Source organism: Takifugu flavidus, chromosome 10, assembly GCF_003711565.1.
Source record: "Takifugu flavidus isolate HTHZ2018 chromosome 10, ASM371156v2, whole genome shotgun sequence".
Lineage (NCBI taxonomy): Eukaryota > Metazoa > Chordata > Actinopteri > Tetraodontiformes > Tetraodontidae > Takifugu > Takifugu flavidus.
In genome coordinates this window covers 6,549,249-6,576,814 of record NC_079529.1, presented here as the reverse complement: position 1 = coordinate 6,576,814, position 27,566 = coordinate 6,549,249, and the positions used below count along the sequence as shown (strand labels likewise).

The following is a 27,566-nucleotide window of genomic DNA, read 5'->3' as shown; positions in this document are numbered from 1 at the left end:
CTGATTGGGTTGGAACATTAGCCTTATGCAGCATTAATTTAAATTAATTGAAACATTTTTTGCGGACATTATATGCCTGTTTAATTTAATCGTTTTTTGGCCATACGTAGATTTACTCCCGCCAACAAGGAACCTTTGATTTAAGTCCCTTGTTTCACTACGAACGTGGAAGCAAGTGACACTTCCTAACCGGAAGCGTCCGTCAGTTTAATGTTACCTTCCCTTTTCCGCGTGTGTCGATTTGTGAATGGCTTCTCGTAAAGAGAGTGTTGCAGCTCCTAGTGCTATTATGGCTTCTGTTGGTGGTTCTTTGGACTCTCCTGTTAAACAGATCCAAATTGAAGGACTGGTAAGTGTTACCATGACTTAATGTACTTCTATTTTGAATTCACTTTACTAACAGCAGAGAAAAACAAGTTTTTCTGTCCCCAGATGTTGATGCCGGCTAAAAGAAGCATCATAATGGCGGAGTCGGTTTGACAGTGCGAAGCTGTGTGTTTTAACATTAGTGCTTAACAATTTGATGCAATTGATTTTGTCCCATAAACGCAATAAAATTGAGAAATATGAACATTTACAATTAATAGCCAACGCGTTCGTAACGAGCTAATTGTCGTTGACCTCAAATTTCGCTTCGATGATACTCCAGAGGAGTTTAAACCTGGGAGAGATTATTAAGCGTGGTTGGTGGTGTTTTTATATATGTTTTAAGTTGACTTATTTCACTAATTTTTAATAAATTACGGCTTTGAAACGGTTTCCTGTATACAACTAATGCTTGTTGTTTTTTCGATGCGTGTGCACACATTTTATCATCCCCAAGATAGCTATGGTGTTTTTTCACAAGTTATTTTTTGCATTATAATTTCATACATGACTACACAAGTCTATGTACCATCTACATGGTCAAATGTGCTCGTGCCTTGTGTATTTGCTCGCTGTTCATTCAGAAAATATATACCTCCGTCTTGTGGTTTCCTTGAAATTCTAGCCACTTCTGGGGAATTCTGGCAGCTCTAATTTATGAAATCTATGATGGAATGTTGGACTCAAAGTGAGATTGGTTCATTTCTGTTATTAGTTCTTGAACATATCATTTAAATGGCTGTTTGTGGTCAATAATAGCCTGAGATTTACTTTGTAGTTCCACTGAATAAACAGCAGAGGACAAACTTGCTTCAGCACTATCCCCACTCTCTCCTCCTGCCCTCAGTTGCACTGGACAAACATCTCCTTTGCCTAAATACAGGGTCACATTAAGGTACTAGCTGCTGGTTTCCTTTTTAGTTTGCTCATTAAAGCTACCCTACGGTCGCCAGCTTAGGTTTTAAATCTATCTCAGCGTCATTAAGAGTTTCATTAATTTCCCTCTCCTCAAAATAATCCGATCAGTTGAGTAGGTAGAAATGGAATTTTGTGCGCCTTCATTTGTATTCAGAGTGAGAGGAGACAGGGGTCAGTTTCAGGTAGAGTCATAGAAGCCTTCTACCTGAATGCATTAATGCGCAGCAGTTGCTGCTGTATTGCATCAGGACCCACTTGTCAGAGGTTTAGCTAAAGGGCTGCCGACGCTCGGCATCATTGCTGCTACATAATTGACTCAGATTGTTTCCCTGCTTTCAAAGGAGGCTTCAGTGTTGAATGTTTCCCATTCAAGTGCTGCAAATTGATAGGTTCTATTAAACACCTACAGAAATTGCACACACTTGTCTGCATATCTGAAAAAATATACTTTACTCACTTCCTTGTGTCTTTTTATTGTTTTTTTTAAGCGACTGCATTTTAAAAAAAACAGGAAGTAGATTTTCAGTTATGTATTGTTTGAAAGCTGGAGGGGATAGAAAAGGGCAGAGGACAGAGATTTTCTAAAAATATACACTAGAGACGAACAAAGACTATGTGCCAAAATGATCATTGTCCACCTCTGACTTTTCTTATTGCAGCAGGTGCTTGAGGAAGGGTGTAAATTACATAAAATAACCAGCCACATTTTCACTTTTATCACTTATCGCAGGTCTGAGTGATCATCAGAGGGAAGCAGAAAACAGTTTAGCATGGCAAGAATAAAAGTGGAGCTTTGGATTTCATGCTTCATTTTTGCTTGTAGATCCCAAAAAGCACTCGCAGTCAATTTCAATCCAATCCAAGGTAATGAATGTGAATTTTAGTGAAGATCAGTAATTGATTTTTAAAGCTTTAAGCTCACATCTTTACATTAAGAGATGAAGCAAAACAATGCACTGATCTTGGTCTTTGAGTTAAATCAGCCCAGGTTTATTTTCAATTTAGTGCTTTTTGCGTTGCTTTTCTTAATATAGCCACCATTGATTGTATACATCAGTAGGGCAGTAGGTGGTCTCCATCCTGGGATGTGAGCCTTTTAGTAAGTAGGAGAGAGGCTTTATATCAAAAATTAAAGGCATCCAACAAGGGATTTGGACTGCAATTGACTTTGCACAATTCAATTTTGAGCTTGTTGATTTATAATATGCTGTCCACATATCAATCTTTGGGCTCTCCACATGAGGTAAGCACACCGGGCAAGCTCATGAGCAAGATCAATAAATGTGTGTGCGTCTCCGCCTGTGTCAACATATGCATGTGTGGCCATATAGGATTGCTCAAAAGATCCAGTAAGAACACTGGGTGGCATTTACTCCTCACCAGGAATCCAGCACAACAAATCCAGGGTTGATTTGAAAATCATTTCCACTTACCTCCTTTCATTTCACATGCTAGAATTCTGCAGATTCGACCAAAATTTGCTGTATTTTCTGACCAAGGCCAGACGTTTCAGACCGTGGTCCATTCCCTACCTTACCTTTTCCGAGATGGATGCTATTTAAGCTTTTGATGAACAGATTGTCAAGCGCTAGATAGCTAGAAGCATTGTGTATCAGTGTTATCTGTTCTCACTGATGGAGGCTAGATAGGGTATTTGCTGCCAGAAAATAGAGCCACTGTTCAATGGGAAGGCAGGAGGGGGGCACCTCCAGCTTGTTCACAGTAACCTTCTCTTATTTTCACCCGTGCCCTTCCTGTTGCCTTGGCCATTTTGAGGTTTCTTATGTATTCGCTCAGATGTGTGATCTGTTCTTTCTCCTGTCTCCCAAACCGAACCTATTACCTTAAATTCAGGCTCATCAGTAGAGGAAGTAGTAAGAGAATTCCATTTGTTTTCCAACCACCTCACTCCTCACAGAACATTCTTCTGAAATAACTCATCTCAGAAGAAACAACATGTGTCTGTGTGTCTGTGTGTGGTAGAGCTGGAGGAGACCAGTGAGGCTTTCTCATGGTGGTGATGATGGATGCTTTATTCTATGTTTGGCCCTAGGAACTAACAATTTCCTTTTTTGGAGACTCTGTCTAGTTTAACTCAACTCAGTTTATCTTGTTCTTTAGATGTTGCTGTAATATTTTGGTCTCGTATTTATTTAGCGTTGAATCCAAGTTTAAGTGACTTGTAAGTACTGCCTTGTCCTTGGTGTCGGTTAAGCAACATTAGAGCCTATAATATAGCTCCTCAATCATGCAGGGGCTTATGCTGTTGGCCCATTTTTTAGTTGGCATTAAAAATTAAATGCACACAATGAAGCATGGACACCCTGTCCAGATGAGGCATGACAGTGTGGACCATCAGCCTTGCAGGTCCAAATATACCCGAATCTTTCCACAGATTCCTACATATTCATGTTTTGTCTCCATGTCTCCTCTCTGAAGGCCAAATTGCATGACTGTGCTGAATATTAACTTGATGTGTGCACACATGCTGAATCTTACAGGTGCAGTCTCAAATATTAGGCCTGACTAAAATACATAGAAGAATAATTCTTGCATTTGTACCTTTGACCAAGAGGATGAGCAGAGTTTTAGATGATAAATTCTTCTCTTATGGTCACCTTATTAGTGCTCATATCCACCCCTCCCCCAAACTATTGGAGGTAAAAATGTCACGTAGGGAAAACTTTGGCTAAAGTGATAAATCGCTATGTTGGCGCCGCTTTCTAAAACAGAATGAGTAGGAGTCACTTTATAATTGGTTTCGAGAGTGGAGGTGTTTTAGAAGCTTGGGGTGAACTGAACCATGTAAACAAAAGCACCAGAATAATAAAGGCACAAGACGTCTGCTCAATTATAGAAGTCTAATTAATTCAAATAGTATGTATTTCCTGCTGTTCCCTTTTTACTTTCTGGCTGCGACTGTGGGTGTTTCTATGTGCACGGCGCTCAAGAAAAGAGGAGCATTTAATGTAAAAGGCATTCGTTTTGAGGGCAACAATAATTGGCTCCTACATCATAAATACCAACAACACAAATGTGGAAAATGCAAAATGGATAAAGTGACGCTCTAATGCCTGGACAGTTTCACCCAGGATGAGGTCAGAAATGCTAATGTTGCTGATATGGGGCGAACTCAGACCAGCGGAGTGATTCTTGTGGTTTGTTTCCTGTTATTGTCCTCCTTGAAACAAAGTAGGGCCTTTTTTAATATTCTCCCTCCCCTTCATCCATCACCATAATAAATGTATGTATTTAAATGTGACTCAAGCGCAGACTCATAGGATCAATTTAGGCTTCACAAATATTTGATGTTTATAAAGCGGTGAGAGACTCGTGCACATCAGCAGATTCTGAATCTGTCAGGCATCATCTCCTCTGCTTTGAATAGCAGTCTGTACCTCGGTTGTAAAATTTCAGTATTTATATTCAGAACGGCCTCTTTAGATTGCAGACTTGGACACTAATACTCTTCTTACTTCCCTTAGTGTCATCTAGATATTGTCACGGGGTTTTTCTTCTCCAAGGAAAGGATTTTGGTGTCATCCACTTAAAATCTGTGTCATCCTTGGTCTTCCAGGACTAGAAGAAAAGAGATTTGTCTTTGTTAAATAGCATTAATCAATGAACTAGATACTCTCAGAATACTTGCGCATGCATAATTCATTAAATCCAAATCCCTCTTTTTCTCCCACCTTTCTCTGTTTTCACAGGTGGTGCTGAAAATCATCAAGCATTACCAGGAAGAGGGCCAGGGAAGTGAGGTGGTTCAGGGCGTCCTCCTGGGCCTGGTCGTCGATGATCGCCTGGAGATCACCAACTGTTTCCCCTTTCCCCAACACACCGAGGACGATGCAGATTTTGATGAAGGTAAACAAGAGCGGCGCACTCTGTCTGATAATTAGCTGCACAATAGGCCCCCATATAATTACCTGATCATATTTCTTTGATAATTTGTGTGCATTGAACAAATTTGAAGGGTCTACTCTGGCCAGCAGTTAATATTTAAATGAGTCTTGCTTAATTAAAATTTGTGGGACTGTAGTATTGTTGTGTTTAGGATTTTGTGCTATTCAATATTAGCGTTTATACAATTTAAAAGCAATTATTGTTTGAACTAGATTGTAATGAGCACTAGGCAAATGTATTTTGTGTTTCCTGGAGAAAGCAAACAGATTATTTTAATTTACTTACCAAGATTTTACCACAGTGATTTAATATTCCTTAAAACCACTGAAAAGTAGGACAATTTATGCACAATTTATTAAAAAAATTGTTTCCTGTAAGTTTCATACAAAAGGATTTGTCGAACTGTTCACAATACACATTTGTCAAAAGAGGCCATGTTCTCAAGCCTCATTATTCTTCTTTTTTCAGAAAGAAATACACGTATACACGTGATGAGAAAGTGAGCAGATGTTGGGAGAACACCATAATTCCTGTTCTGGGCATCTGCTGCTAATGAGCAACTGTCAGAAAACAGACAACCAGCGATTGTGACTTTAGGTCATTAGTGCCAGAAATGGAAAACTAAATGAACGTCATATTATTGACTTCAGATGTGCAGGATTTTACACGAGCCTCTCCTTTGAAGCACAAGTATTACTGTGTCTACTCTCCCCTAGCAGTAACCTGTGGTTAAGTCTGCTGCCCAGGAACGAAAAAAAAAGAGATGGTTTTAATGTCTCTAATAATACACCTCAAAATCTGGTGCAAAGAAAGTCGCATGTGCATAGATGGTGTTGGTGTGTCATCACTGGCGATATAATGAAGTCTGAGCCGCCCCTCGAAGCATCGGAGAGCTTAGTCAGTTGGAGTCGTTCTATTTGAATACACATTCAAAGACAAACATGTAAGATTCAAAGCGTTATCTAAATCTGTCTGGGAAAAACACATGCCACCGTAACGTGTATCGCCACAGTGATAATCACACAGTGCCGACAGTCTGGACAGTCGCCGGGAAGATGCAGTGTTTGTTGTAATACTTCAGACTTGCAATATCGGGGTCATCCATCTTACTCCGATGCTTTCAACTCCCGTAGATGGTGCATCTTCAGAGGAGAAAAAGACTAGCTGCCTTCTCAGTAGGGCCCAGTGTGCTTACTGTTACTTCGTTATTGCGTTTATTATTGTTAATCGTCGGCATTCTAGGTTGTATTTTTCACAGTTAATATACAAATTTGTTTGAAAAGAGGGTAGCAAAGATTGTTTCAGCGATTATCTGTGATTAGGGGGCAGAAATCTTTCTGTGCAGTACCCCTCCCAGTCACAGCACTTTTGGAAATCATTATATGAACTGCAAGTGTGATCGAACCACTGTGCACGTTTTAATATATTTAAAACCATCAAAACAAAGAAGAAGTTTGGTTCTGCACAGAAAGCACATCTGTGCTGCTTCTCACCAACAGGTGCCAGTGTGGAGCTGTAGGTGCAGCGTGATCAGCAGCAGCAGATCCCACCAGTATGAGCGAGAAAAAGATAGAGAAGGAAAGAAATTGAGCGCATGCAGCAAAATTGGACTTGGATAAAACCTTGGCTGAACCCCAGGCCTCCTATTTACCATGTCCTTGCATGCTATGTCCTTGTATCATTGACAGGATGCTTGGAGGGAGACGTGCAGAACCGTAGACAGTTAATTCTCGATGCATTTTGTGCCGTAGAGGCAGGCAAGCCGCATGTTAATACCGCGCTTCACTCCTCTTAGGGTGTTACAGTATCAGTGATTATGATAAGAGCAGGTGTATTGATAGAGACAACTGCTGATTCACTGTCTTGTAATGTATTCTAGATCGCAAACGCCTCCTCATATCAAAGTTGTATCAGTGCACTTAAGCAGCAGTTCAATAGACCCACTTTCATTGTGATATCATGGATCTAGCACCCTCAGCTTTATTCTAACACCATCTGTGGCAGCGAGATGAGTTCTTGCTGTTAATCTCGACATATTTTCTATGTTGACTGTTGCGACTAACTGCAGCTCTGTGCGTGCTTGTGCCGCTACGCCACAGATGGTTGCATTAAGCATCACATGCCAGTATAAACGAGGTCTCACAAGCATCGCCGTGACTCCTCTTTGGACTGCGTTTTTCTTCACCCTCTCCTTTGGTCTGTGTAAATGTAATTAACCTTCAGCAGTTACTGTCCATAAAGTGTAATGGTGTTTGAGGCAAGTGGACATTTTAAACCCAGCAAACTATTATTTGTTTTTGGTTTTTTAGGTACACCTGTAATTAAAATGTAACATATTACTCAATATTACATATGTTTTACTTTATATAAGTGTGGCACAATAATATTGTGAGGTGGCAGCACCCATCTATGCTGGCTTTCCTTTTATTTCACAGTGCTTCTCACTGACCTATCCTGCATGACATTATTGTCCACTGGAAGCGAGGATTAGACAATGATTAGAAATGCTAAAAGTTACCTTTTCGCCGATGTGTTTCATATTCAGCCCGTGTTATCAGTGTCCAGCGGCAGGAGCAGGTATCCTGAAGGTGGAACAAAATTAGCACTGCCCCCCCCCCACCTAAATCACTGCAGAGAGGAGATCAGCCTCCATCCGTCCATGTGACCATTCCCATTCTTCTTTCTTGGCAATAACTGACTCTCTCTCCTTTCCTGCAGTACTTTTCTTCTCCAGTCCCCTTGTCATCCTTTTCTCCACGAGACATTTTGCAAATGAACTTTCCTCTGCTCCACAGCTTATTTGCAGTTTTTGGACGGTTGAAGTTATTTAATATCATTGCTGTGTTGCTATGATAGCAAAATAGCAATAATAGTATAAAAGCAAATGTTTGATCAACACTTGGCATCCATTCGGGATGGTGCAGACCTTGGTCATCGGTGTCGCACTGCTTTGATGGTCCAAACTGTGCTGAGCAGAACCTGGCTAAATTCACTATAATTAGAGTTGTTTTCTTATACCTTGCTGCCTGAGAAGAAATAAAAGCTTTCTGTTCAAGCAGAACGGGCTGTAAGATATTCTGCTTCCTTCTGGTGGGCTCATGGTTGTTAGTGCTTCAACTCTGAATCTCTGTGTACTCTGTGTGTTGCCTGCTGGGCTCGTCTCAGTAGTGATTGATATGTGGAGCTAAATAATGCAACGGTGGGACGTGTTGATCACACCATGATCAAGTGTGATGTCCGTGTTGGTCTTTGGTGTTTGGACTGTCTGGTTTATTAGTTCAGACTTAGTTTTGTGGATGTCCTTTGGCCCTTTTTGATTTCATTCTATTGACAAGATCAGGCGCGACCTTTTTGTCAAAATAAAGGTCGTACCTGAGCTTTATTGTGACAAAGCAATTTTTGCAGACAACGTTTTCTCCATGGTTGTTGGTTAAAATGAAATGAAGCAATAAATTGGCAAATAAAATCAATCTAGGGTCCTCCAGTTCCAGTAGACTTGACTGTTATAAATCGCATCTGCTCTGTGTTCTTTGTCTCCCAAACATACGCTGAGTCATTAAATTCATTAGGGTACATCATCTGATCAGCTGCACTCACTATCAATGAGGAATGAGATGGCATTTCAATGTGCAGCCCTTTTACACTTCGTAGGTTTAACAAGTCCTTTATACTGGTGGACTCATCGACCTGAAAAATGAAAGTGTGCAGTAAGTGTTCAGATTTTACAACAAAATAATATATCAAATGCTTGATATGAAAACAAAACTGAATCAGAGCTGGTAAATTAAAAATGGGCATTAAGAAAAACTACAGTAAGTCTGAAGCGTTAATTGTCATGCTGGGTAAATTGACGTCAGGGTTGTTCATGAAGCCCCTGCCCAGTTCTCGTGCCTTGTGTAGATATTTCCAGATGCTGTAAGCATTTCCATCTTTGTGAGGTCTTTCATTGACTCGATGTATTATCCAGCTCCTGACCCTGACAATCACAACCAATGCCCAACCCTAACCCTCACCATAGCAGATTCTAAACTTAACCTGCCCTTGAAAGGTGCCAGGATCTGCCGATGTGTCCTCAATGTGCCAGGGAATTGCCTATTACGACACCATGTATGTACACACACTCCATGGTTCTTCTGATAAGGTCTTTCTTGGGGTTAGCCTTTCAATAGATCACTCTACCTGCCCCAAATGGGAAATTGATTTGCTCCCTTTTTTCCCCCTTGCTCTCTTGCAGTTCGGCTAATTAGAAATCACTAGGCAGCCCACCTTTACCACAATTATATAAACAGTAGAGCTATCTCGTGAACTGGTGTGTCCAGGATATTTAATGACCTCATTACCTTTTCCCCAAACTAGGAAACTTCTCACAGAATTTTCTGGCTGTCCACCCTCTCGCCATATCTCTATTTCAACCATTTTTCTTTCTCTCGCTGATGATTTGAGACTGGTGTCAGCAGTGTGCTGTGGCTATATCTGCTTTTGAAAGCTCGCACTATAAATCAGGAGGCCGGTTCCTCGGGGTGCCGTCACATCCACATCATTCCCACTGTTTTATTCATTCACTCCTTTGTCTCGTCATGATTCAGCCCCACATTAAATTTTGCGTGTGGAGGTTTGGGGAGGCTAATGCTAATCCAGGTGGGCTGTGGGGAGTCGAAGAAGAATGGACGTTGTGACGAAGATGAAAGAATACTGAGAGGAAAGAATGTTAAAAATGTAAGAATGGGACTGATGTCAGAGTTAGGATTCAAAACAGAGGTTTCAAGATTTTGAACTAAAAATGGCGCTCGTGTTCTGTGGGAGGAAACAAAGGCTGGAGTCATCAAACGTTAAAACTCGAGGTCCAGAGCAGTTTTGACAACATGAAACACACCTTGGATGCTAAAATAAGATTAAGCAGAAAAAAATGAAATGACATCACCAGCATTTGCAGTTGTTGACATTGGGAAAGGCTTCGACCAATCAGATCCATTTAGCTGCTCTCCACACGCACAGCAGAGACGTAATAATAACCAACAGTAGCTTCGAGCAGGTGACAATAATGAAAAGAGAAGCAAGAACAAAGCTGCTCTTTTGAACATGACTGCTCTGTAAGGCGATTGGCCAGCCTGCCACCGAGGGAATTCCTGACGGGCTATTCTGAGAACACGGAAACCAATCAGGAGTGTGATTTCACTTTACACGTTGAATCCAATGCTCGTCACCTAGAGGGAAGAGCAAAGAAATCTTCTTCCTATCTGGTGTGTAACAACGGATAAATATATCGGTGCGGTAAATGTTCACAAAGAACCGAACCATTGTGTGTTGTGGAAGCAGCACCGGCCTTGGATGATTCACCGATCAAAGTAGAATGCATTGTAGAACTTTTCCTGTACTTTATTTTCACAATTAAAATATCAATACCTGTCCAAAGGACAGCGATATATTGTCACATTGATCTGTTTGCTGACCCCCTCATTGGGAGGAATAAGCACACCCCCTTTTTCTTTCACATCATTAGCTCTGTCAAAACAAGCCCCTGGGACAGGCAGCAGTGTCTTGTCTGTGCATATGGTGAACTTGTCAGCACACTGTTCACCCAAAGCAGCTGCTTCACGCTTCTCTCAGCCTCCCCGTAGTATGTTTGCACTCCCTGTTTTTGCCCAGCCGGTGTTCATATGTGTGTGCTAGGCACGCGTACTCTCTGCTGGGCTTGCTTAACTAAGATTAATTGCACCTAATCCACTGCGCCAGGTGGACACGCTCACGCGGACATGCAGACGTACTTGGTCACACACATTCCATTATAGCCGTGCTGCTCAGAATTAGCCTCCTTGCCTCCCTCGACACTGGACAGCGACCACGCCTTGATACCACCATTTACTTCCCAGCCACTCGCACATTCATCACCGCTCCTCCTTTTTCGACAGGCGAACATGAGTACGCACAAAGTGCTGCAGCACGAGCTACCTGCCCCCTCACATCAGCACTGGCTGACCTTGACGGTGTGTAGAAATGGAGGAGGGAAAAGCAAACGCAAAGCACGTCTGTGTTCAGGGTGTTACTTTGTTAAAAAACAGGGATTCTCATCTTTACAAAAATAAAAAGGTTAGATCATAACCAAAAGGTAAGACGCCGCTAACAGCTTATAAAATCTTTATTTATGTGGATCCCTTGGATAGGAAATTCTAATAATTGATAAAAAAAAAATTTCTTTAAAAAATCGGATATAGAATATTATCCTACTTTCTTCAGAGCGGTGTGTATCTCACTAGTCAGCTGATTCAGTTCAGGAAATGGATAGGAATAAAGTTTTATTCACGGCTACCTGATTATGAAGAAGTGTCTCTGTCTTGCTGACTAATATCTTTCAGAAAGTTTGAAATTGAACGGCCGAACAGTGCTCATATAGACGGTAGGTGGCACTTACAAACCTGACAAAGTCTGTTAGCTCAAGGACTAATTGGCATATTCCATTGTTCTAGGTACAGACGTCACTGTGCATTTGCAGATGGGAGCTGTTTCAAGTGTCCTTGAAAAGATCATACTTCATTCATTTTTAGCCTTTCCAGTCTTTGCAGAGCCATTTTCAGTCAGCGGTGATTTAGTATTTTCACCATAGACAAATTATAATTTCCCTCAAATTTATTATATTCCCCCAATATGCACATTATTGGATAACAAGGTTTCCTTAGTGATTTGTGATGTGGCGCAGAGGGCAACACAGCATTCATATCAGTGGTAGGTAAATAGGAAATGGCAACATTTATTATACCAACAAACAGCATCTGGATAAATTCAAGTCAGACGCCTCTGCTCATAAGAAACAAGTTCAAAACACTAAAAACATTTTTGTATAATTAGAAGTAAGTAAAGTTCACCCATCGCCTCAGGAAAAATGGGAAAATTTAGTCCTTAAGAGCAGCAATCAAAACAGGAGGTGTCAACAATTACCCAGAGTGATGGTTTATTTTACTGTGTACAGAGTCAGAAAGTTCATCTGTGGACACAAACCAGTATTATTAGCATTATTATAGTTGTGATAAAAGCATCATTATGAGCGTTGGGGTCTTTGTGCGGATCAAAACTATTTTCTCTTGAGCATCAGAGAAATCAAAAATAAAATTTGCCGGGTCTCACACACCCAATTTCATTGTTCCTCCACTCTGGCATTTCTCCACTCAGGCGGGTGTGTTGTGAGCCAACATGCGCACATCCTCAGATTCACAGACAGGCACGGGTTTATTGCCTGTGTCGAGATGTTGAGGCCCGCAGCAGCACAAAAGGGCTGTTGCAGTTCACCTCTCGTGTCATTGAGCATTAGAGCGTGGGCTACAGGTCCAGTTCACGTCGGCACGCATGCACGCTCCCTGTCAGTGCTGTGTTGGTTTTGATCCTGCTGTTATATCGGGTTTGGCTCCGAGCTGATAAATACCCAGCGTCCATCGCTACCGCACAAAAACACAGTGAGAATGTTCATCTGACATCTTTTTAGCTTAGCACAATGCTTACGCTAAAACATGCGCTCTGGAGCAGGTTCCATGTTTTCTACCTTCTTTGAAACCTCGCCTGTCATGTTTGTTTTATTTCTTTCCCACACTGATCCCAGGATTTCATGCACAGTCTTCACGTCCGTATTGGACACGGTCATCATCCCAGTGTTTTGCTCGTTCCCCTTTGTCTCACACACACAGACACACACAGAAATTCAGACAACTCTGGGCAGACTCATTGCCTGTCTGGCCCAGGGACACACAGTGATTGATAGGAGAGGTGTAGGGCAGCAGGAATGAGTGAAGAATAGTAAATATGCTGCCATCTCTGCTCCATGATGATATTGTGAAATTTGCCGGCTCTCTGGCTAATGCTGCTTTTGGGTTTTAGAGGACTTTTGATGAATTATCATCCTGGATGAAATATTTTTTAAAGATGTTGAAAAGCCTCCTCCACAAATCCACCTCGTAATGCAGAGCTCCTCTCAGCTTTATGATTTACATTAAACTGTTCCTATTAATTTTTTTTAACTTCCCATATCACTTGCAAGCAGCACCACTCCCCATTGTTCTTCACAGTTGAACAACTTGGAAAGAGGTTTGCAAAAGGATTTCACGAGTAAAAACATTTGACTTTAATTCAAGATTGATTAATTTGTGCCGTGACAGACGCCAATGTTATACGTAATATAAACATACTGATTGGACCAGAACAAAAGTGGTGATGCAGTTGTTGGATGGCAGGCAGCCACCCAACTCTGTTTGTCACTGGCCAAGTTGATGCAACAATTCCACAAATACTCCCATCAGAAAGAATCAGCATTATGCCAGCCTCCCTTTTTTCTGCTGTGTGCAGAACAGTGTGTATTTGCACGCCAGCCTTCTGAAAGTAAAAGAGATGTGACATGTGACACAACAGCAGCATGTGTCCTGTCCTGCCATCTCACCCTCTTTAGATAAGATGACAGGGTGGAAAAATCTCTTTCTCTGATTTGCTTTTCCACCAGTGTATATTAATTTCTGCCAACTTGAATTTTGTCCCTGTAGACTCATGAAATAATTCTTCCCAGACAAGCCATTTCCTGTTTTTCACTAAGATATACGTGTATTGTTTGTGTGTATCTCTTGCTTTTACTGCTGTATTTTACTCTGATTTTGCTTTTTCTTTCTTTTCTTTTACTTGCATGCTGGTGTTTGAGCAAATATGTGTAAAAAGCTTATGAAACCAGAAAGTGTGAGTTGGAATCCAAGATTTCCAAACTTTTTTGAACAATACAAGAAATCTGCGATGTGTCTAAGATCAACAAGCTCAAATATCAATGTGTTTTTACTTGCCGTGTTTCTGGAAAACAAAATTACAGCTAAGGTGTCAAAGGCAAAGAATAAGTTGTTTATCTCCACTCCCCGTCTCAGGGAAGAGCTTCCCCTCTTGACTTTTCTGGTGTTCTCTACCTTTCTCTCCTCTTTTGCCTTTTCCATTTGTCTGCTTCCTACCCTTCAGTCTTTTTCAGAGCTTCAGTTTGTTCTTGTTAACAGTCAAACAGGAGAAGGATGTGCTCTACAGGCTGGGGTCTACAGGGCCACAGCTGCCCAATAACACCCTGATTTATCAGCCTCCTCCAGCTAGCCTGCATGAGGAGGCTGTTTTGCTGTGTTGGTTGTTACTTACAGCCAGAAAGGCAGGCTGTTTGTATTTCTGGCTACACGTCCGTAGGATGTGTCTGGGGTAATGAAATGGCTCTCCTTGTAATGTATCTACCCTCTCCATTCGCTGAAGCCCGTCTGTGGATCCATCTTGTTATTTCCCCTTTTTTACCAGGATGCATTTACTGACAAAAGGAATGAGAGGATGACTGCTGATCCCAGTCGGTGATTGTTTTATATATTTTCACTGCAACCGCTTGACAACAGAGGATGATGAGTCGTTCCTCTCTGTCTGCGGATTCCTTTCTGACATTCTGCTGATTTTTTTTTTCCCTGCTGTGTTTTTTATATTTCTCACGCCATCTACTTTCCTTCTGCTCGTACACCATGTCCAGATCCAGATGGATATTTGCAGATCCAAGAAACCAAACAAATGAAATTAAGCCTGTTCTTTTTTTTTTCTTCTTTGCTATTCCTCTTACTTCCCCCTCTCCTCCCACCTGTACCCATCTTTCTGTCTCCAGTCCAGTACCAGATGGAGATGATGCGTTCCCTGCGTCACGTCAACATTGACCATCTGCATGTGGGCTGGTACCAGTCCACTTACTATGGCTCCTTTGTTAGTCGAGCCTTGCTTGACTCCCAGTTCAGCTACCAGCATGCCATTGAAGAGTCTGTTGTGCTTATTTATGGTAAGTAGTCAGATTTGCTTCCATTCATACCTTTGGTGCAGAGGTGCCTCTCGGATGGTACCGGAAGTCTGCATTGATCCATTTAGGCTATACCATGGTAGAGCAGGATGTTTATCTATTAGATGGAGCTGGGGCATAGGGCGTGGTGTAGATTTGATGTTCAACCATAAATCAGACTTAATGACCTCATAAAAGTTGGTGTTTCTTCTAATGTACTAAGAGAGGTTTAGGGTGTAGACTATCCCTCAGTCAGAGATCAACATATTAAGCTAGTGTCCCACTGCTACACTAAACAAATGAGTGAATTCAGGGTTACTTGATGGGCTTAAAACAGATGCTCTTCCTGGGGAGTTTTGCACTCCAGACACTTTATTTTTCAAATGTTTAAATAATCGCAACCCAAATGTAGTTTCTTGAATCACTTTGCCACTGAGGTGACTTAAATATCACCATGTTGACGTTCAGGCAGCATCAGCAATAAATCTGAATGACCAGTGGAGGACAAATTCAGGGCATTTAGCACTAAGGTTCAACAAACAAAGGTTACCTCTCACGATAAAGTGTCTACGTCGACGTCAAGTGTATTCTACATAAAGGGAAGTTGTGTTACCACGTGTAAAGCCCTATTTTCATGACATTCCACACCAAACCACTGTGTTTGATTTTCTATATGAGATCTGTATTCAATCAGTGATGTGACTAAAGAAGCCACTGAATTAACAGCATATTCAATATAATGATCAATTTCTGTCAAAATTCCCAATAACAGTGCCTTTTCTCTTCAGAATCCCAATCTGTGATTTAAGCAGCACATGGTTTATCCTCTCACCTCAAGCCAAGGAAGGTGGCAATCAGAAGTGGCAAAAAATGCCCAGATTCTCATCAGTTTTCACGACTAGTAACTGTGGAGGTATCCTCCCTACCCCTTTCTCTAAATCTAATAGCACCCCAGGCTTGTTGATTCCCACCTCAGGGATTTTAAGCAGATGGAGTCTGAACCTGCTCCCATGTCGACCTGGTCACTCAGAGGGGAATGAAGTCGGTCTGTTTGCCCTTTCTCATTTTAATTGAGGACTCCTGTTAATGTCAGTCAATAATACCACACTTAATGGATCAACGCGCCCCTATATCGACATTATCTCAGTTTAACGTCAGTGGGAAAGCTCATCGATCCCTTTTTTATTCTTGGTTATTAAGCGACTGGTCGATTTATGCCAATGGATAAATCAATCTGCAGGCTAACTGGGGGGTTAATAGCTTCCGTCTGATGACAGCTCCAGATGAGAGTAGGTTGTTTAACCAATTGGTTGAATGTCTTCACCATGACGACCGTTTTTATGAGGTGAAGAGTTGAAGAGGTTAAAGCACACAGGCAAAGGGATACCTTTGCATGTGCAGAGATTTTAAGGCAGAGACAGCTGGTTCACAGAGGAGCCATTAACTGAAGAGAGCTTTCTAAATAAATTGTGTGTTTTGTCCTCTCTCCTGCATTAAAAGGAAATGTCTGATAACGTGCTGCATTTGTTTACCCTGCTTTATGAAAAAGCTCTGCTCACACAGCAAAGCATCTACATTTTCCATGGAGGAAATGTGTCAAAGCCACTAAAAATCTGCTTGTGACCTGTGCTGAGCTCTTGAAACACGTTGGTCCTTTCATTCCAGACCCTATAAAGACAGCTCAAGGATCTCTGTCTCTTAAGGCCTACAGGCTGACCCCCAAACTTATGGAGATCTGCAAAGAGAAGGATTTCACACCTGAGGGGTAAGGTGCTCAAGATACAAGGACGTGTGTTTTGGGATAATTTTATACATCGCTTTGAATGGTGTACATGTGTGCCAGTGTTGCATTTCCTGTTTGATTCGTTTAATAGCAAAAAGAGATTGATACCAATGAATATTCCCTTGTTCCTCAAACACTGTACCATATTTAAGTGCCAATATCATATTGAGTGACCCCAAGGGTTTCTATAATTGCTTTTAAATTGGAGCTTAAAATAACCTTAATGAAGGGACAATTTGTCCCAGCAGTTCAGGTCGGCCTGACTGTGCAAAAGCCCACATGCATGAAAGAGCAAATTGGCAGTCACATGGGATTTCTTTTTCTTTAACCTGGTAGAGGAAAAATAAGACTAACACAAGGTACTTATGTACTATTACATTTCTTGTTAGATGCCAAACAGGGTAATAAATCCACCAACAGAAATTTTGTTTGCTTTTTAAGCTCCATATTTCTTCACGTGCGGCGTTTATGGCCCAGCATTAAGACCCCTCCCTAAATCCGAATTTGATGCTATGACGCACCAAAATTCCAAAATATAATGGGAGAAAAAGTGGTCTCTTTTGTATTATCTCAGCATTCTAATCTTGTTAACCTTTTTGAAATGAAAGGCAGGGATAGATGAGTGCTGAATAGACCCATCCTTTTGAACTGCCCTCCACACTGGGCCAGAGAGGCTCTGGTCAATAGCTATCACTTTGGCACACAATTCAATGCATCAAATTAGCTGGCCTCCAGTCAACCTTTGGTTTTGGCCAACCAGGTTCCACTTGGAAAGAGCATGGCATTAAGTGCACCCAAGTCCAGTAGGGTTAGGTGATTTGTTGTGCGCCGCTCTTTTATTTCTTTATATTTCATTATTAGATTGCCTTTGAGATGACTCTGTTGACATTTGAAAAGGTTGTAACATACAAACACAGTTGTAAAGGCCTGCTTATGGATCATTTCAGCAATATGTGCCACTCACACATCAGGATAGTTATTTTGGTTATTTATATTGTTCTTATTTTTGATCACATCACTCACAGCTTTGGACTGATTTGCCTGTTTTCCTCTGCCTCTGTCTTAAATTTGCTTTCGGCATTGCAGTACTTGGAATAGAATGTCAAATTTTTCAAAATTATCTTCCACTAAAAATGACGCTCCGCACCAGTATTTATCACCCGGACAAGCGGAGCATAAACATCTGTTTCTGCTCGAGCGCACGCGGTGATTTAAGCAAGTGTATTGATCCTATAACAAGGAAGATGCATCTAACAAGGCAACGTTACAAATATGCAGACATCAGTGTGTAGCTCAGGCACTGTGCACAAAGTGACAGGCAGGATCAAGGCATCCGATCAATGTTAGTGCATTTAAGCAGGGCATTAAGCAAAGTTTGAGGTTCCGTTTTGTCTGCGGAACCGTGTCAGAGAAAGATGCTGTGTTTATATTCCCGAGAAGAAGAAAAGGTGGTTAAAAATCAGTTGCTGCTCCCCACACTTATCAGCAGACTCCATAAAACAGTCATTTAGGCTACCCAGTTTAGCATCGCCTAAGGCGGCAATATCCACACCTTGTATTGCACCATTGTCAGACATTCCAGTCCAGCATGCTTTATATTATTCCTTACACTTTTATGTTGCTGTGGTGTGATTTACAAGCCATGCAGTAACAATAAAGCTCTCCATTTGCAGTTTGCAAGCATGTGTAAACTAAATGTGGACGGCAGAATTTGTCAAAAAGCAGACCCAAGGGGATTATTTCCCGTGCCTCATGTTGAATACATGAGAAGTGGTGGTCAAACAGGTGGTTGGAAATGGCTGTGGATGAGTTGAGATCAGTTTATAGCCACCCTTTTGTACTTTTCTGCACAACTTAATAAAGCAGACAAGGAGGAAAACGGCGCGACCCTTTTGTTAGAAATTAATTGCTCGGAATGCCTATAGCATCCCCATCCTGACCTTTTCCGACGTTGATATATTGCTGAATGAAGTCCATGCATTGCAATTCATGTCATTTGTCCTTTCTGCATCCTCCCTCTCTTTTTTTTAACTTCTTCTGTCTCCGCATCTTCAGTTTGAAGAAGGCCAGCATCGGCTTCGAGAACATGTTTGAAGAGGTTCCCATCGTTATCAAAAACTCTCACCTTATCAACGTGCTGATGTGGGAGCTGGAGGACAAATCCACAGTCAGCGACAAGCATGAGCTCCTCAACCTCTCCAGCAGGTCAGACTTCTGCTCATTCAGCACACACATCTGTTCCAACGTACGCAACATACAGCCAAGCGCAGAAACACACGGTGGCGACGGTGCCAAAAAACAACAAAATCCTCTCCCACAAGTTAATGCCACATCCAAATTAAAATTGATTTGACATTAGGGATGCCTCTGCATTGATCGGTGTCCTCCACATCATTCTAAGATGAAACCTTCTCTTCAAGGAAATGAATCTCTGTCCTTTATTTACACATTCTTTGTAGCTTCATTTTGTATTGGTTTGTTTTGTGATTAATTACTTCAATCTCATCTAATTTCCACAAACATTCACAAAAAAGTGGTTATGTTTGCAAAACTCACTTGTCGTCTAAATTACTTCAAATGCAATCCGTTTTAATGAGTGTGAAATTTGAATAAATAAAGCATTTGCAGCAAAACATCAATTTAGACTAATTCTTAAAAAAAATAGGTGAATTTGATTGGTTCATTACATGGTGGATTACTTATCCTTGTTACAAAAGTACTGTAGAGATCTTACCTGGGACCATTGTGGCACATTGGTATTTATCTTACAGCAATTGTTATTTTTAAAATGTCAAATGGATAAGAATTATGGCATCAGGATGCTCAAAAGCCTTTTCTTCCCGTTCTAATGAGTTCTAAACTTGACTAATGAGTTTTCTTTCAGTCCTGGCACCAATAATTGAACATCTAATACAACAGAAAGCAAGTGAAGTCGATGTACTGAACCATTTAGCATCTGTCCATCAAACACTGATCATCTCTCTCATATGTAACAGAGATGGAGGATTATCACCTGGTTATTCCAGTTTTATTGACATTTTCAAATGTCACTGTACATGCTGATGGTTCAAAATTGCAGTTGTGCACGTGCCGGCATTGTAAATGTCAAAAACCCACGCGCACAATACATGCGTAGGTTTTAGGCTTGTTTGACCAAATTATCAGTGTACCTTCCAGCCGGTGCCGGAAATGTCGATACAGCAAAGGCCACATTATCATGTTAAAACAAATATATTCACAAATGTTTATCAAAATAGGGCCCGGACCTGAAGAGCGGTCTCCCAGTGCTAATAAGCATGACATGAGCAAATATCAACCGGCACATAAACTCAGCCCGGATCTTCTAAGTGTCCTATTTAAATGAGAGGGTCTCTCAGCATTAGTCTCCAGAGACCTTCTCAGCAATCACTTATGGAGATAAACTGTTGCGAGCGAAGCAACAGCTGTTAGGATATCCGACAGCAGGTGTAAGAAATTAACGCCTCTAACGCGTTGGCGTCCTAATTTTCGCACACGCACAAAAAATGCATGTTTATCTTTACATGGCTGTGCACCAAAGCAGAAGTAATGAGGTTGTTAGAAGAAATGAAGACTCTCATACAGAGATTATTTTTATTGCATTTCTAAAGCTCAATGTCGGCACAGTCATCGGCTGTGATGCTTCAGACATACAGAACGAGAAGGCCTCACTTTCCTGGATAGTGTTCTATTCTTCAAATGAGCACTCTAAAGTTGAAGTATAGCTTTTTGTTCAACTTGAAATGGAGGCAGAAGCACTCTGGGCATAAGTTTCCTGGCAGGACGGCCAATGGGATGTCTGGAAAGCTGAAATTGTTTCCTGTTTGGCGGAGTTTTGCAGCATCTGTCTCTCTACATTTCGCTCTGATGGCCCCACTCTTGTCTTGTCATTTCCACCCCTTTCAGAAGTAGGTAATGTTAATGGGTTTTACTTAATGTTTTTCCTTTTGTCTCATTCTCCGATCTGGGGCTCCATTTGTCAATGTCATCTGCGTCTTTGGCTGAGTGAATTCGGTTTCGCTCGGCAAACATTGTTGTTCTCTTCACTGTTGATGATGTTGATGGTGGTGATGGATTGCATGAATGGGAACTCGTTCACGGGGCCCCGTTCTTCATCTAACAGTATTGAAGTTTTGTGGTGGAATGCGGCGTTGCAAAAGAGGGGTAATCCATGCAACGGTGTGCTGAAACTGAACTTCTAAGGTGTCCAATCTATTTAAAATCATTCTTTTCGCAGTATTGAATGTGTGTAGGTCCTTCAGATGAGGGCGCCCTTGTGCCTTTAATCCTCTCTGTGTACACAGACCTCTGAATGCTGTTGATGTTACATTTCTGAGTCCTCATTTGCCTCCTAAAGGTGTCCTAAAGGTCAGATAGTTATTCTGAGGTTGGCCTCCAGTTCAGGATAACTTTTTGCAAAACATAATGTTGAATTCTTTTTCGAAAGATTTGATTTTTGGTCTTGCTTTGTTTATTATTTCTGTGTTGTATTTTTTATTTCTTTGTCACTTACTGAGTAACATCGGTTTTTTTCTCTCTCTTTGACACCACAAAGGGACGATGGCATATCATGGCTCTTTTGTTGGAGTCTTATTCCGCCAGGCTGGTAAAAAGGTTCCATTTGACTAAAACTCCAAGTAAATGACGTTGGGAGTAGCTTTTTTGTGTGTAAATATCGGTGTGTTTTTTTGTTTTTTTTGTTAAAAAGTGAATCCAGATTAAGGAATTTGCCCTTTGTTACCCTGTGTAAACATGATCAACGTGTGAGATCAGCATATCCAGACCGCATAAGATGCCATTGAACCTGGCCTTAAAACAGAATCCGTGATTACAGGAAATCCCTCAGTAGACTTTGATTTCAAATTCAGGGTTGAACCTGAGGCTGGCCACCCTGTCTGAATAATTCAATGTTTTTAGAAAGTGTGACCAAGTTCTGTGTCGTGCATTATTCAGCATGTAAAAATGGTAACCAAAGGGACCGAGGGTTCCGGCTGGTCTGTTTATCCATTTGTCAGCAGGTTTATGGGAAAACCACTGAGGCCGTTTCATGAATCAGTAGAAGATTTCAAGGCTATAATAGTAAATGAGTCTTTTATGCCACACATAGGTACGCTTTCCGGTAAATACAGGGGCAGGAACCGTTCCTCTCACATGCCCCCCGGCAATGTCATCAAGTTTCGACCGTGACGTTGTCCGAGCAAACCGTAAAACAAAAAATTATAAAAGGATGGAGGTAAACATGTACAAACACAAAGTACAAAACAGGACAGGCGGTTGCCACGTTTATGGTTTGTGTGTTCATCTACATGGCGGTGGATGCTACCAGGCGTAGCGACATCTGCTAGGCTAATGCTCCTTTTCTGCATCACACCCTGCTCTGGAGTTACCCAATCAGCACCGAGTACACCTCAAGCCCCGCCCAGGAGTTATTCGGTGCTTCCAAGTACATATCCTGAAGCAGGGACTTGTTTTGGCCTTTTGGTTAGGGAAGGCTCTTGTATACGGCCCTTTGGGGGAGATTCATTTTAGCAACGGCTAATTCAAACGAAGCTTTAAGTGCTGTTAAACTTAAAAATAACAAATGTAAGCATAGGTAGATGGCTAAACACTCACTGATTTGAATGAAGCAACACCAGTAAAACTGAAATTCACTTTCTCACATGCACAAACACTTTGAATTCAGCACCCTTTGACAGAAAGCGTGTTTTCAAGGATGTTTCTCTGACTGACCTGTCCTTCAGAATCAGAAAAACCTTTTTGTCCCCCACCAAAAAGGAGTGGCTGTGACCAAAGATGTGCACAGAATAAAAAGAAACATGTGTAAAAAAAAAAAAACCCAAAACAAATCAAGGTTTAACATAAAATGCATATTGTTAATGCAGACAAAACAGTTTCTAAAGGACTTTCGTCAACTAAAATCTAGTTTGACGTTGTTGGAGGGGCTCGGCAGGAGAGATTTGTCCCCGTGTGTTCAGTTTTCATGTTTACAGCTCCGACACCACAGTGGAGACTGATCACAAAACAGTCCTCAGAGGCAGACGGGACTCGCTCTGCAATTAAAATAGGAAATTGGGGGTTTCTGTTGCACCACAATAACGAGCCATTTGTAAAACCACATACAGACACCCAGTATTTTGCAGGCTGGATTTTAGTAGCTGCTGAATCAACACACTTCTCATGATGCTAAGCCCTCGTGTAGATGTGTGCTGCAGAGACAAGTATCATTCATTAGATTACATTAATCTCACCATAGGAATGCATTTATTAGGGGGTTTGTTTGTGTCTGCAGGTATATTATATGTATATTAGGGTTATTTAAAGGTGGTTTGCAGTGTTTGTGATTGCAGGTAAAGCCTGTTGCATCCTGCATTAATGAGAAAGAGGAGAGCATTAGAACATTTCACTGAAATTCCAACAGGAGAGTATTTTACTACAAAACAAATAGGATTAAATTAATAAAGCTGACACGTCTGCCTTGCCAATTCCCGTCCTATTAGTTTGTTTTTTATCGTTAATGGTCTTTACAATATTGGACAGGTATTCTCTCGCTGAGGTATGAGGTGTGTTTATCCATTTGTCAGCAGGTATGAGGTATAAGACAAGTGCAGACACAGTCAAAACATTAACAGTGCTGAAAGTCCTTCCGGGTGTCATTTTTATTTAAATAAACACTGAGACTGTGTTTCCCCCAGTAAAAGCTGAATTATGTAGCACCCAAACATTCATAAATGAAACAAGACAATTCCAGAGAGAACACACAAGAGAGAGGAGGCTTGAAGTGGAGCTCTGCAGCCTTGTCAAGCTTGAGTTTCCAGCTGGACGTCTTGTTGAAGATGGAGGTGAGGGGAGAGGAGAGGAAGGCTGTGTTCTGGCTGGTGCGTGAAGCGTTGTCGAGCGAGACTGCTTTGGGAAAAGCTTGGATATGATGCCAGACATGTAGCAGAGGGACAGGAGAGAGACGTCCAAAGGTCTACTGTCAAATCCCCAAGGACGCGTGTCTTATATTGGCTGTCTACCGTGCTACACAGGAACCATACAGCTAGGACCATATAGCTGACCTGGTATAAGGCTTGTTCAAGACGAGGTCAGAGTGCACTTAAATAATGTAGTCCTCAAGCTTGATTGTGCCACTATCCTCTATTTCCTGTGTCTCAAAGAATGATTGCTGCTGGCCACAGAGGCCGTTTGTTATGTTGCCTCACACACACTGTAATCACAATCATACACCTTTGCACAAGTCAGGTGTCACCTTAAAACACCAATGCCAGGTGACTTTCACCTGTGTGATTCAAGTCCAGCTTTATTGATGTAGAGTCTGTTATCAAGAGTAAGCTAACGCTGGCATAAGTCATGCAGCGTGATGGTGTAACGTCAGTTTTTAATGCTACTGTGTTGCTCCTAATGTGCGAACGTCTGTCTCCTCCCCCAGTAACCACCTGGAGAAAAGCCTGCAGCTCCTGATGGACAGAGTGGACGACATGAGCCAAGAAATTGTCAAATACAACACCTACAGCCGCAACCTGAGCAAGCAACAGCAGCAGAAGCACCAGGTACTTTACACTTTCACGCAGACGCCAGCTTCCACGCAGCCGAGGGCAGACACGCACACGCATCACAAACATTCCATAGGCAGAGTGCCGAAAACCTCAACTTTTACCTGCAGTCTTGCAGGAAAACCCGTGCGCAGAAGCTGCAGCCGCACACTTTTTCCCCATTCAGTGGATGAGGCAGGTTACACCAAGAAAGACAGAAACACCACGGTCCTCCAGGCTCATGCATTAATGCACATCGGACTCCCAACTTCTCCAGACTCAAGGCATCACATCAAAGCAGCGCATGTTTATCATATATCTGCCAACCTCGCGCTTGCACCTAACGACCCCGGGCCTCTTGACTTTGGTGAAGCGTTCCGTTTTCAGCTTTCCTCATGTAGCTCCTCTAAAACTCGGATCTCAAGTGTTGTAAACCCCAGTACGACATCATCAGTCGTGCTGGGACGCCGCGGCACGTTAAACTATAAAGTGAAGGGAGGAAACGCTTTTCTACCTTTGATGGGTTTTTGGCGGCGTCGGCCACGGTCTTTTTGACGTCCGTCAAACCTAAAATACCACGGAGATGAGTTCTGCCACAGGAGGCCGGCGATGCGGCAGCTGTAATGACCGGACTCAGCAGAGAAACAAACACTTGGGCCCACAAGAGCGGCCTCAGACAGCAGGAAGCACTTCTGAAGGAAATGTATTTTCCGGTCATTTTTGTGCTCCTTCCTCGATCGGGGTCGCGGGGATGGAGCCTTTCGCAGCTGTGTCCCCATTAGAACCGCTATTCTATAGAACGGCATCCGGAGGCTGAACGCATCGCGCCGCCTGACGTCGTGTCGGACTGTTTAGGATATGATTCACGATGACGGCTCCGCCCAGGAAGCGCTGCAGTCTCCCAAGACTTTTAAAAACAAAGATGAAAGCGGAAAATACCACTTTCATTTTCCGCGCCAATAAACCTCGTTCCAAATAAACCTCCCAACCCTCTTTGTCGGAACCGCTAATCACGCCAAAATCAGAGCAGCCAAACTCGGAGCGGAATAATCAACAGGGAAAGCGGATTTCTGGGTTTGCCAGGAACCACCTGCAGCTCCAGGTTGACAGGATCCTCCCCAAACATCCCGAAAAGGCAAATGTTTGACCATCATATGCCCACGCGAGGCTCACCAGTTACACTTTAGCATCCACACGCACGGGCTAAACTTAAAAACGCACGCGTGACCGGGTCGTCCATCATTCACCCAAGATGGCCACAAAAGAAATCACACACCTTCTGAGCAGCGCCATCACAGCCCTTCTGATCCATCATCCTCCCTGGTGACCTTTTCTTCATCACCACTCCTCTGCTGTAGACCTGTTTCTCACCCACACACACACCCACACACACACACACACACACACGGAGGTGTCACTTGTAACATCACTCAATGTTTGTGTCAGTGAGCAAACTGTGCACAAAGTGGATGAATGTGAGTCTTCATTATGCCGCTCAGACCTCTGGAGCCGCGCGTGGCGCCATCTCTGCTGATGACCCCTCCACATCCACCCCCCAGACAAATGGAACCTTATTAATCACAAGTTGTTCCTATCCCAGCTCCGGTGTGATCGGTGGGGGCAACGGTGTGATCTGCACTTAGATCCGTTCTGAAATGAAGCTGCTGAAAGTGAGCAGGAGCCCACACAGACTCCCTTTTTGAAAGACGGGAAGGGTAAAAGTTACCATTAAATACGTAGAGTGTGAAGACTGGATCCATGTCTGAGAACACGAACACACCTCCGCCACCAGCAGACTCGACAGACCCAGTTTGTAGTGAGGGAGAGAAGGTTTGAAAGCTGGAGCTAAGCAAATGGGCTCTTTTTCCACGCGTGAGCATTTGATCATTTTTGTTCTACGTCTGCATCCAGAAAGAGGAGCCGAGTGCCCAGCTGTTGGTGTCGGCCCGCTCCTAAAATCTGCATTCATTTGCATTTTGATTATTCACGGTTGTGCTTTGACGCACCGGCAGGAGGAAACCGGAGGAGTGTTGACTCATTTCTGCGAATCCTTTTCTCCATATTTGTCGTCGGCTGTGTCTTTTTCCTTCGCTGGTCCAGGTGCTCTGTGGGATGTTTGGTAGAAAGCTCCCTTCACCCCCCCCCACATCTTCTCCAACTTCCTTTTCCACTGGGCCGTGTCATTCTCTGCTCCATCCTTCTAAATTAACGAGGCTTTTAGGTTCTCCAGAGACCCGGCACCTCGCTGATTTACCAACTGTCAGCCCTCCACAAATCACTCCATCCCCGTCAGCTCTTAAAACTCCTCTTTCCAATCCTCCCTTCCTTTCTCTCCCACAATCACTCTTTCTTTGCTCTTCTCTCTCCCCGCTGGATGAATATTGGTCCATCCTTTCCTATTTTCACCTGTTTTCTTCTGCTTTCCCCCCCCCCAGTACCTCCAGCGGCGGCAGCAGGAGAACACCCAGCGCCAGAGCAGAGGCGAGCCCCCGCTGCCCGAGGAGGACATCAACAAAATGTTCAAGCCCCCGCAGGCTCCGCCGCGCATGGACACACTGCTCATCGCAGGTACGCACACGCGCTCACACATGCGCTCGTCACACCTGAACACCTCCCCCGCCATCCTCCTCGGCTGGAGGAGCCGCTCCGCTTCTGTTTTGCAATCATCTCCATCTCCATCATTATCTGGAAATTACATTCATTGAACTTTATTGACACGTCACCGACTCCAACTGCCCATTTTGTCGCCGTTTCAAGCTGCTCGCTTCTCCTCCCCTCCGACAACCACCTGATCTCCACTAATTTCATGTTTTTTCCCCCTGTGCCCCCCCCCATCTCTGACTGTGTGCGTCGTGTTTGTGTGTTGCTGTCGTGTGGGCGTGCTGGATCCATGTTGTTTTCCCCTCCAACAGGGCAAGTCAACAACTACTGCCAGAACGTGAAGGAGTTTACCTCTCAAAATCTGGGCAAGCTGTTTATGGTGGAAGCTCTCCAGGGCAACAACTAGAGGGCCGAGAGGAGAGCAAGTCAACAGAGATGCAAAACCACCTCGGCAACAACCTGGAGGAAACTTTTTCCCTCTCATCCTTTTCAGAAAATGATGTCTTTTCATGCCTGATCCCCGAGTCCTCCATGAATTTTGATTGAAATAAAGGTCCTGTGTCTCAAAGCTCCGACTCAGTTACTCCATAAAGGCGTTTTAATTACTGCACGTCTGGACGTTATTTCCCATTTAAAT

At 42.7% G+C, this 27,566-nt stretch overlaps 1 protein-coding gene across 1 annotated transcript; it reads left to right on the top strand.

The window, feature by feature from the left end:
• Nucleotides 1–191: 191 nt before the first annotated feature.
• Nucleotides 192–27,497, top strand: LOC130532662 (eukaryotic translation initiation factor 3 subunit H). The gene is made up of 8 exons (XM_057045406.1): nt 192–349; nt 4,995–5,151; nt 14,831–14,998; nt 16,661–16,760; nt 18,834–18,983; nt 24,226–24,346; nt 26,764–26,896; nt 27,241–27,497. Exons 1-8 carry the CDS (start codon nt 248–250, stop codon nt 27,333–27,335), a joined length of 1,026 nt encoding a protein of 341 aa, XP_056901386.1. The 5' UTR covers nt 192–247; the 3' UTR covers nt 27,336–27,497.
• The last annotated feature ends 69 nt before the right edge of the window (nt 27,498–27,566 follow it).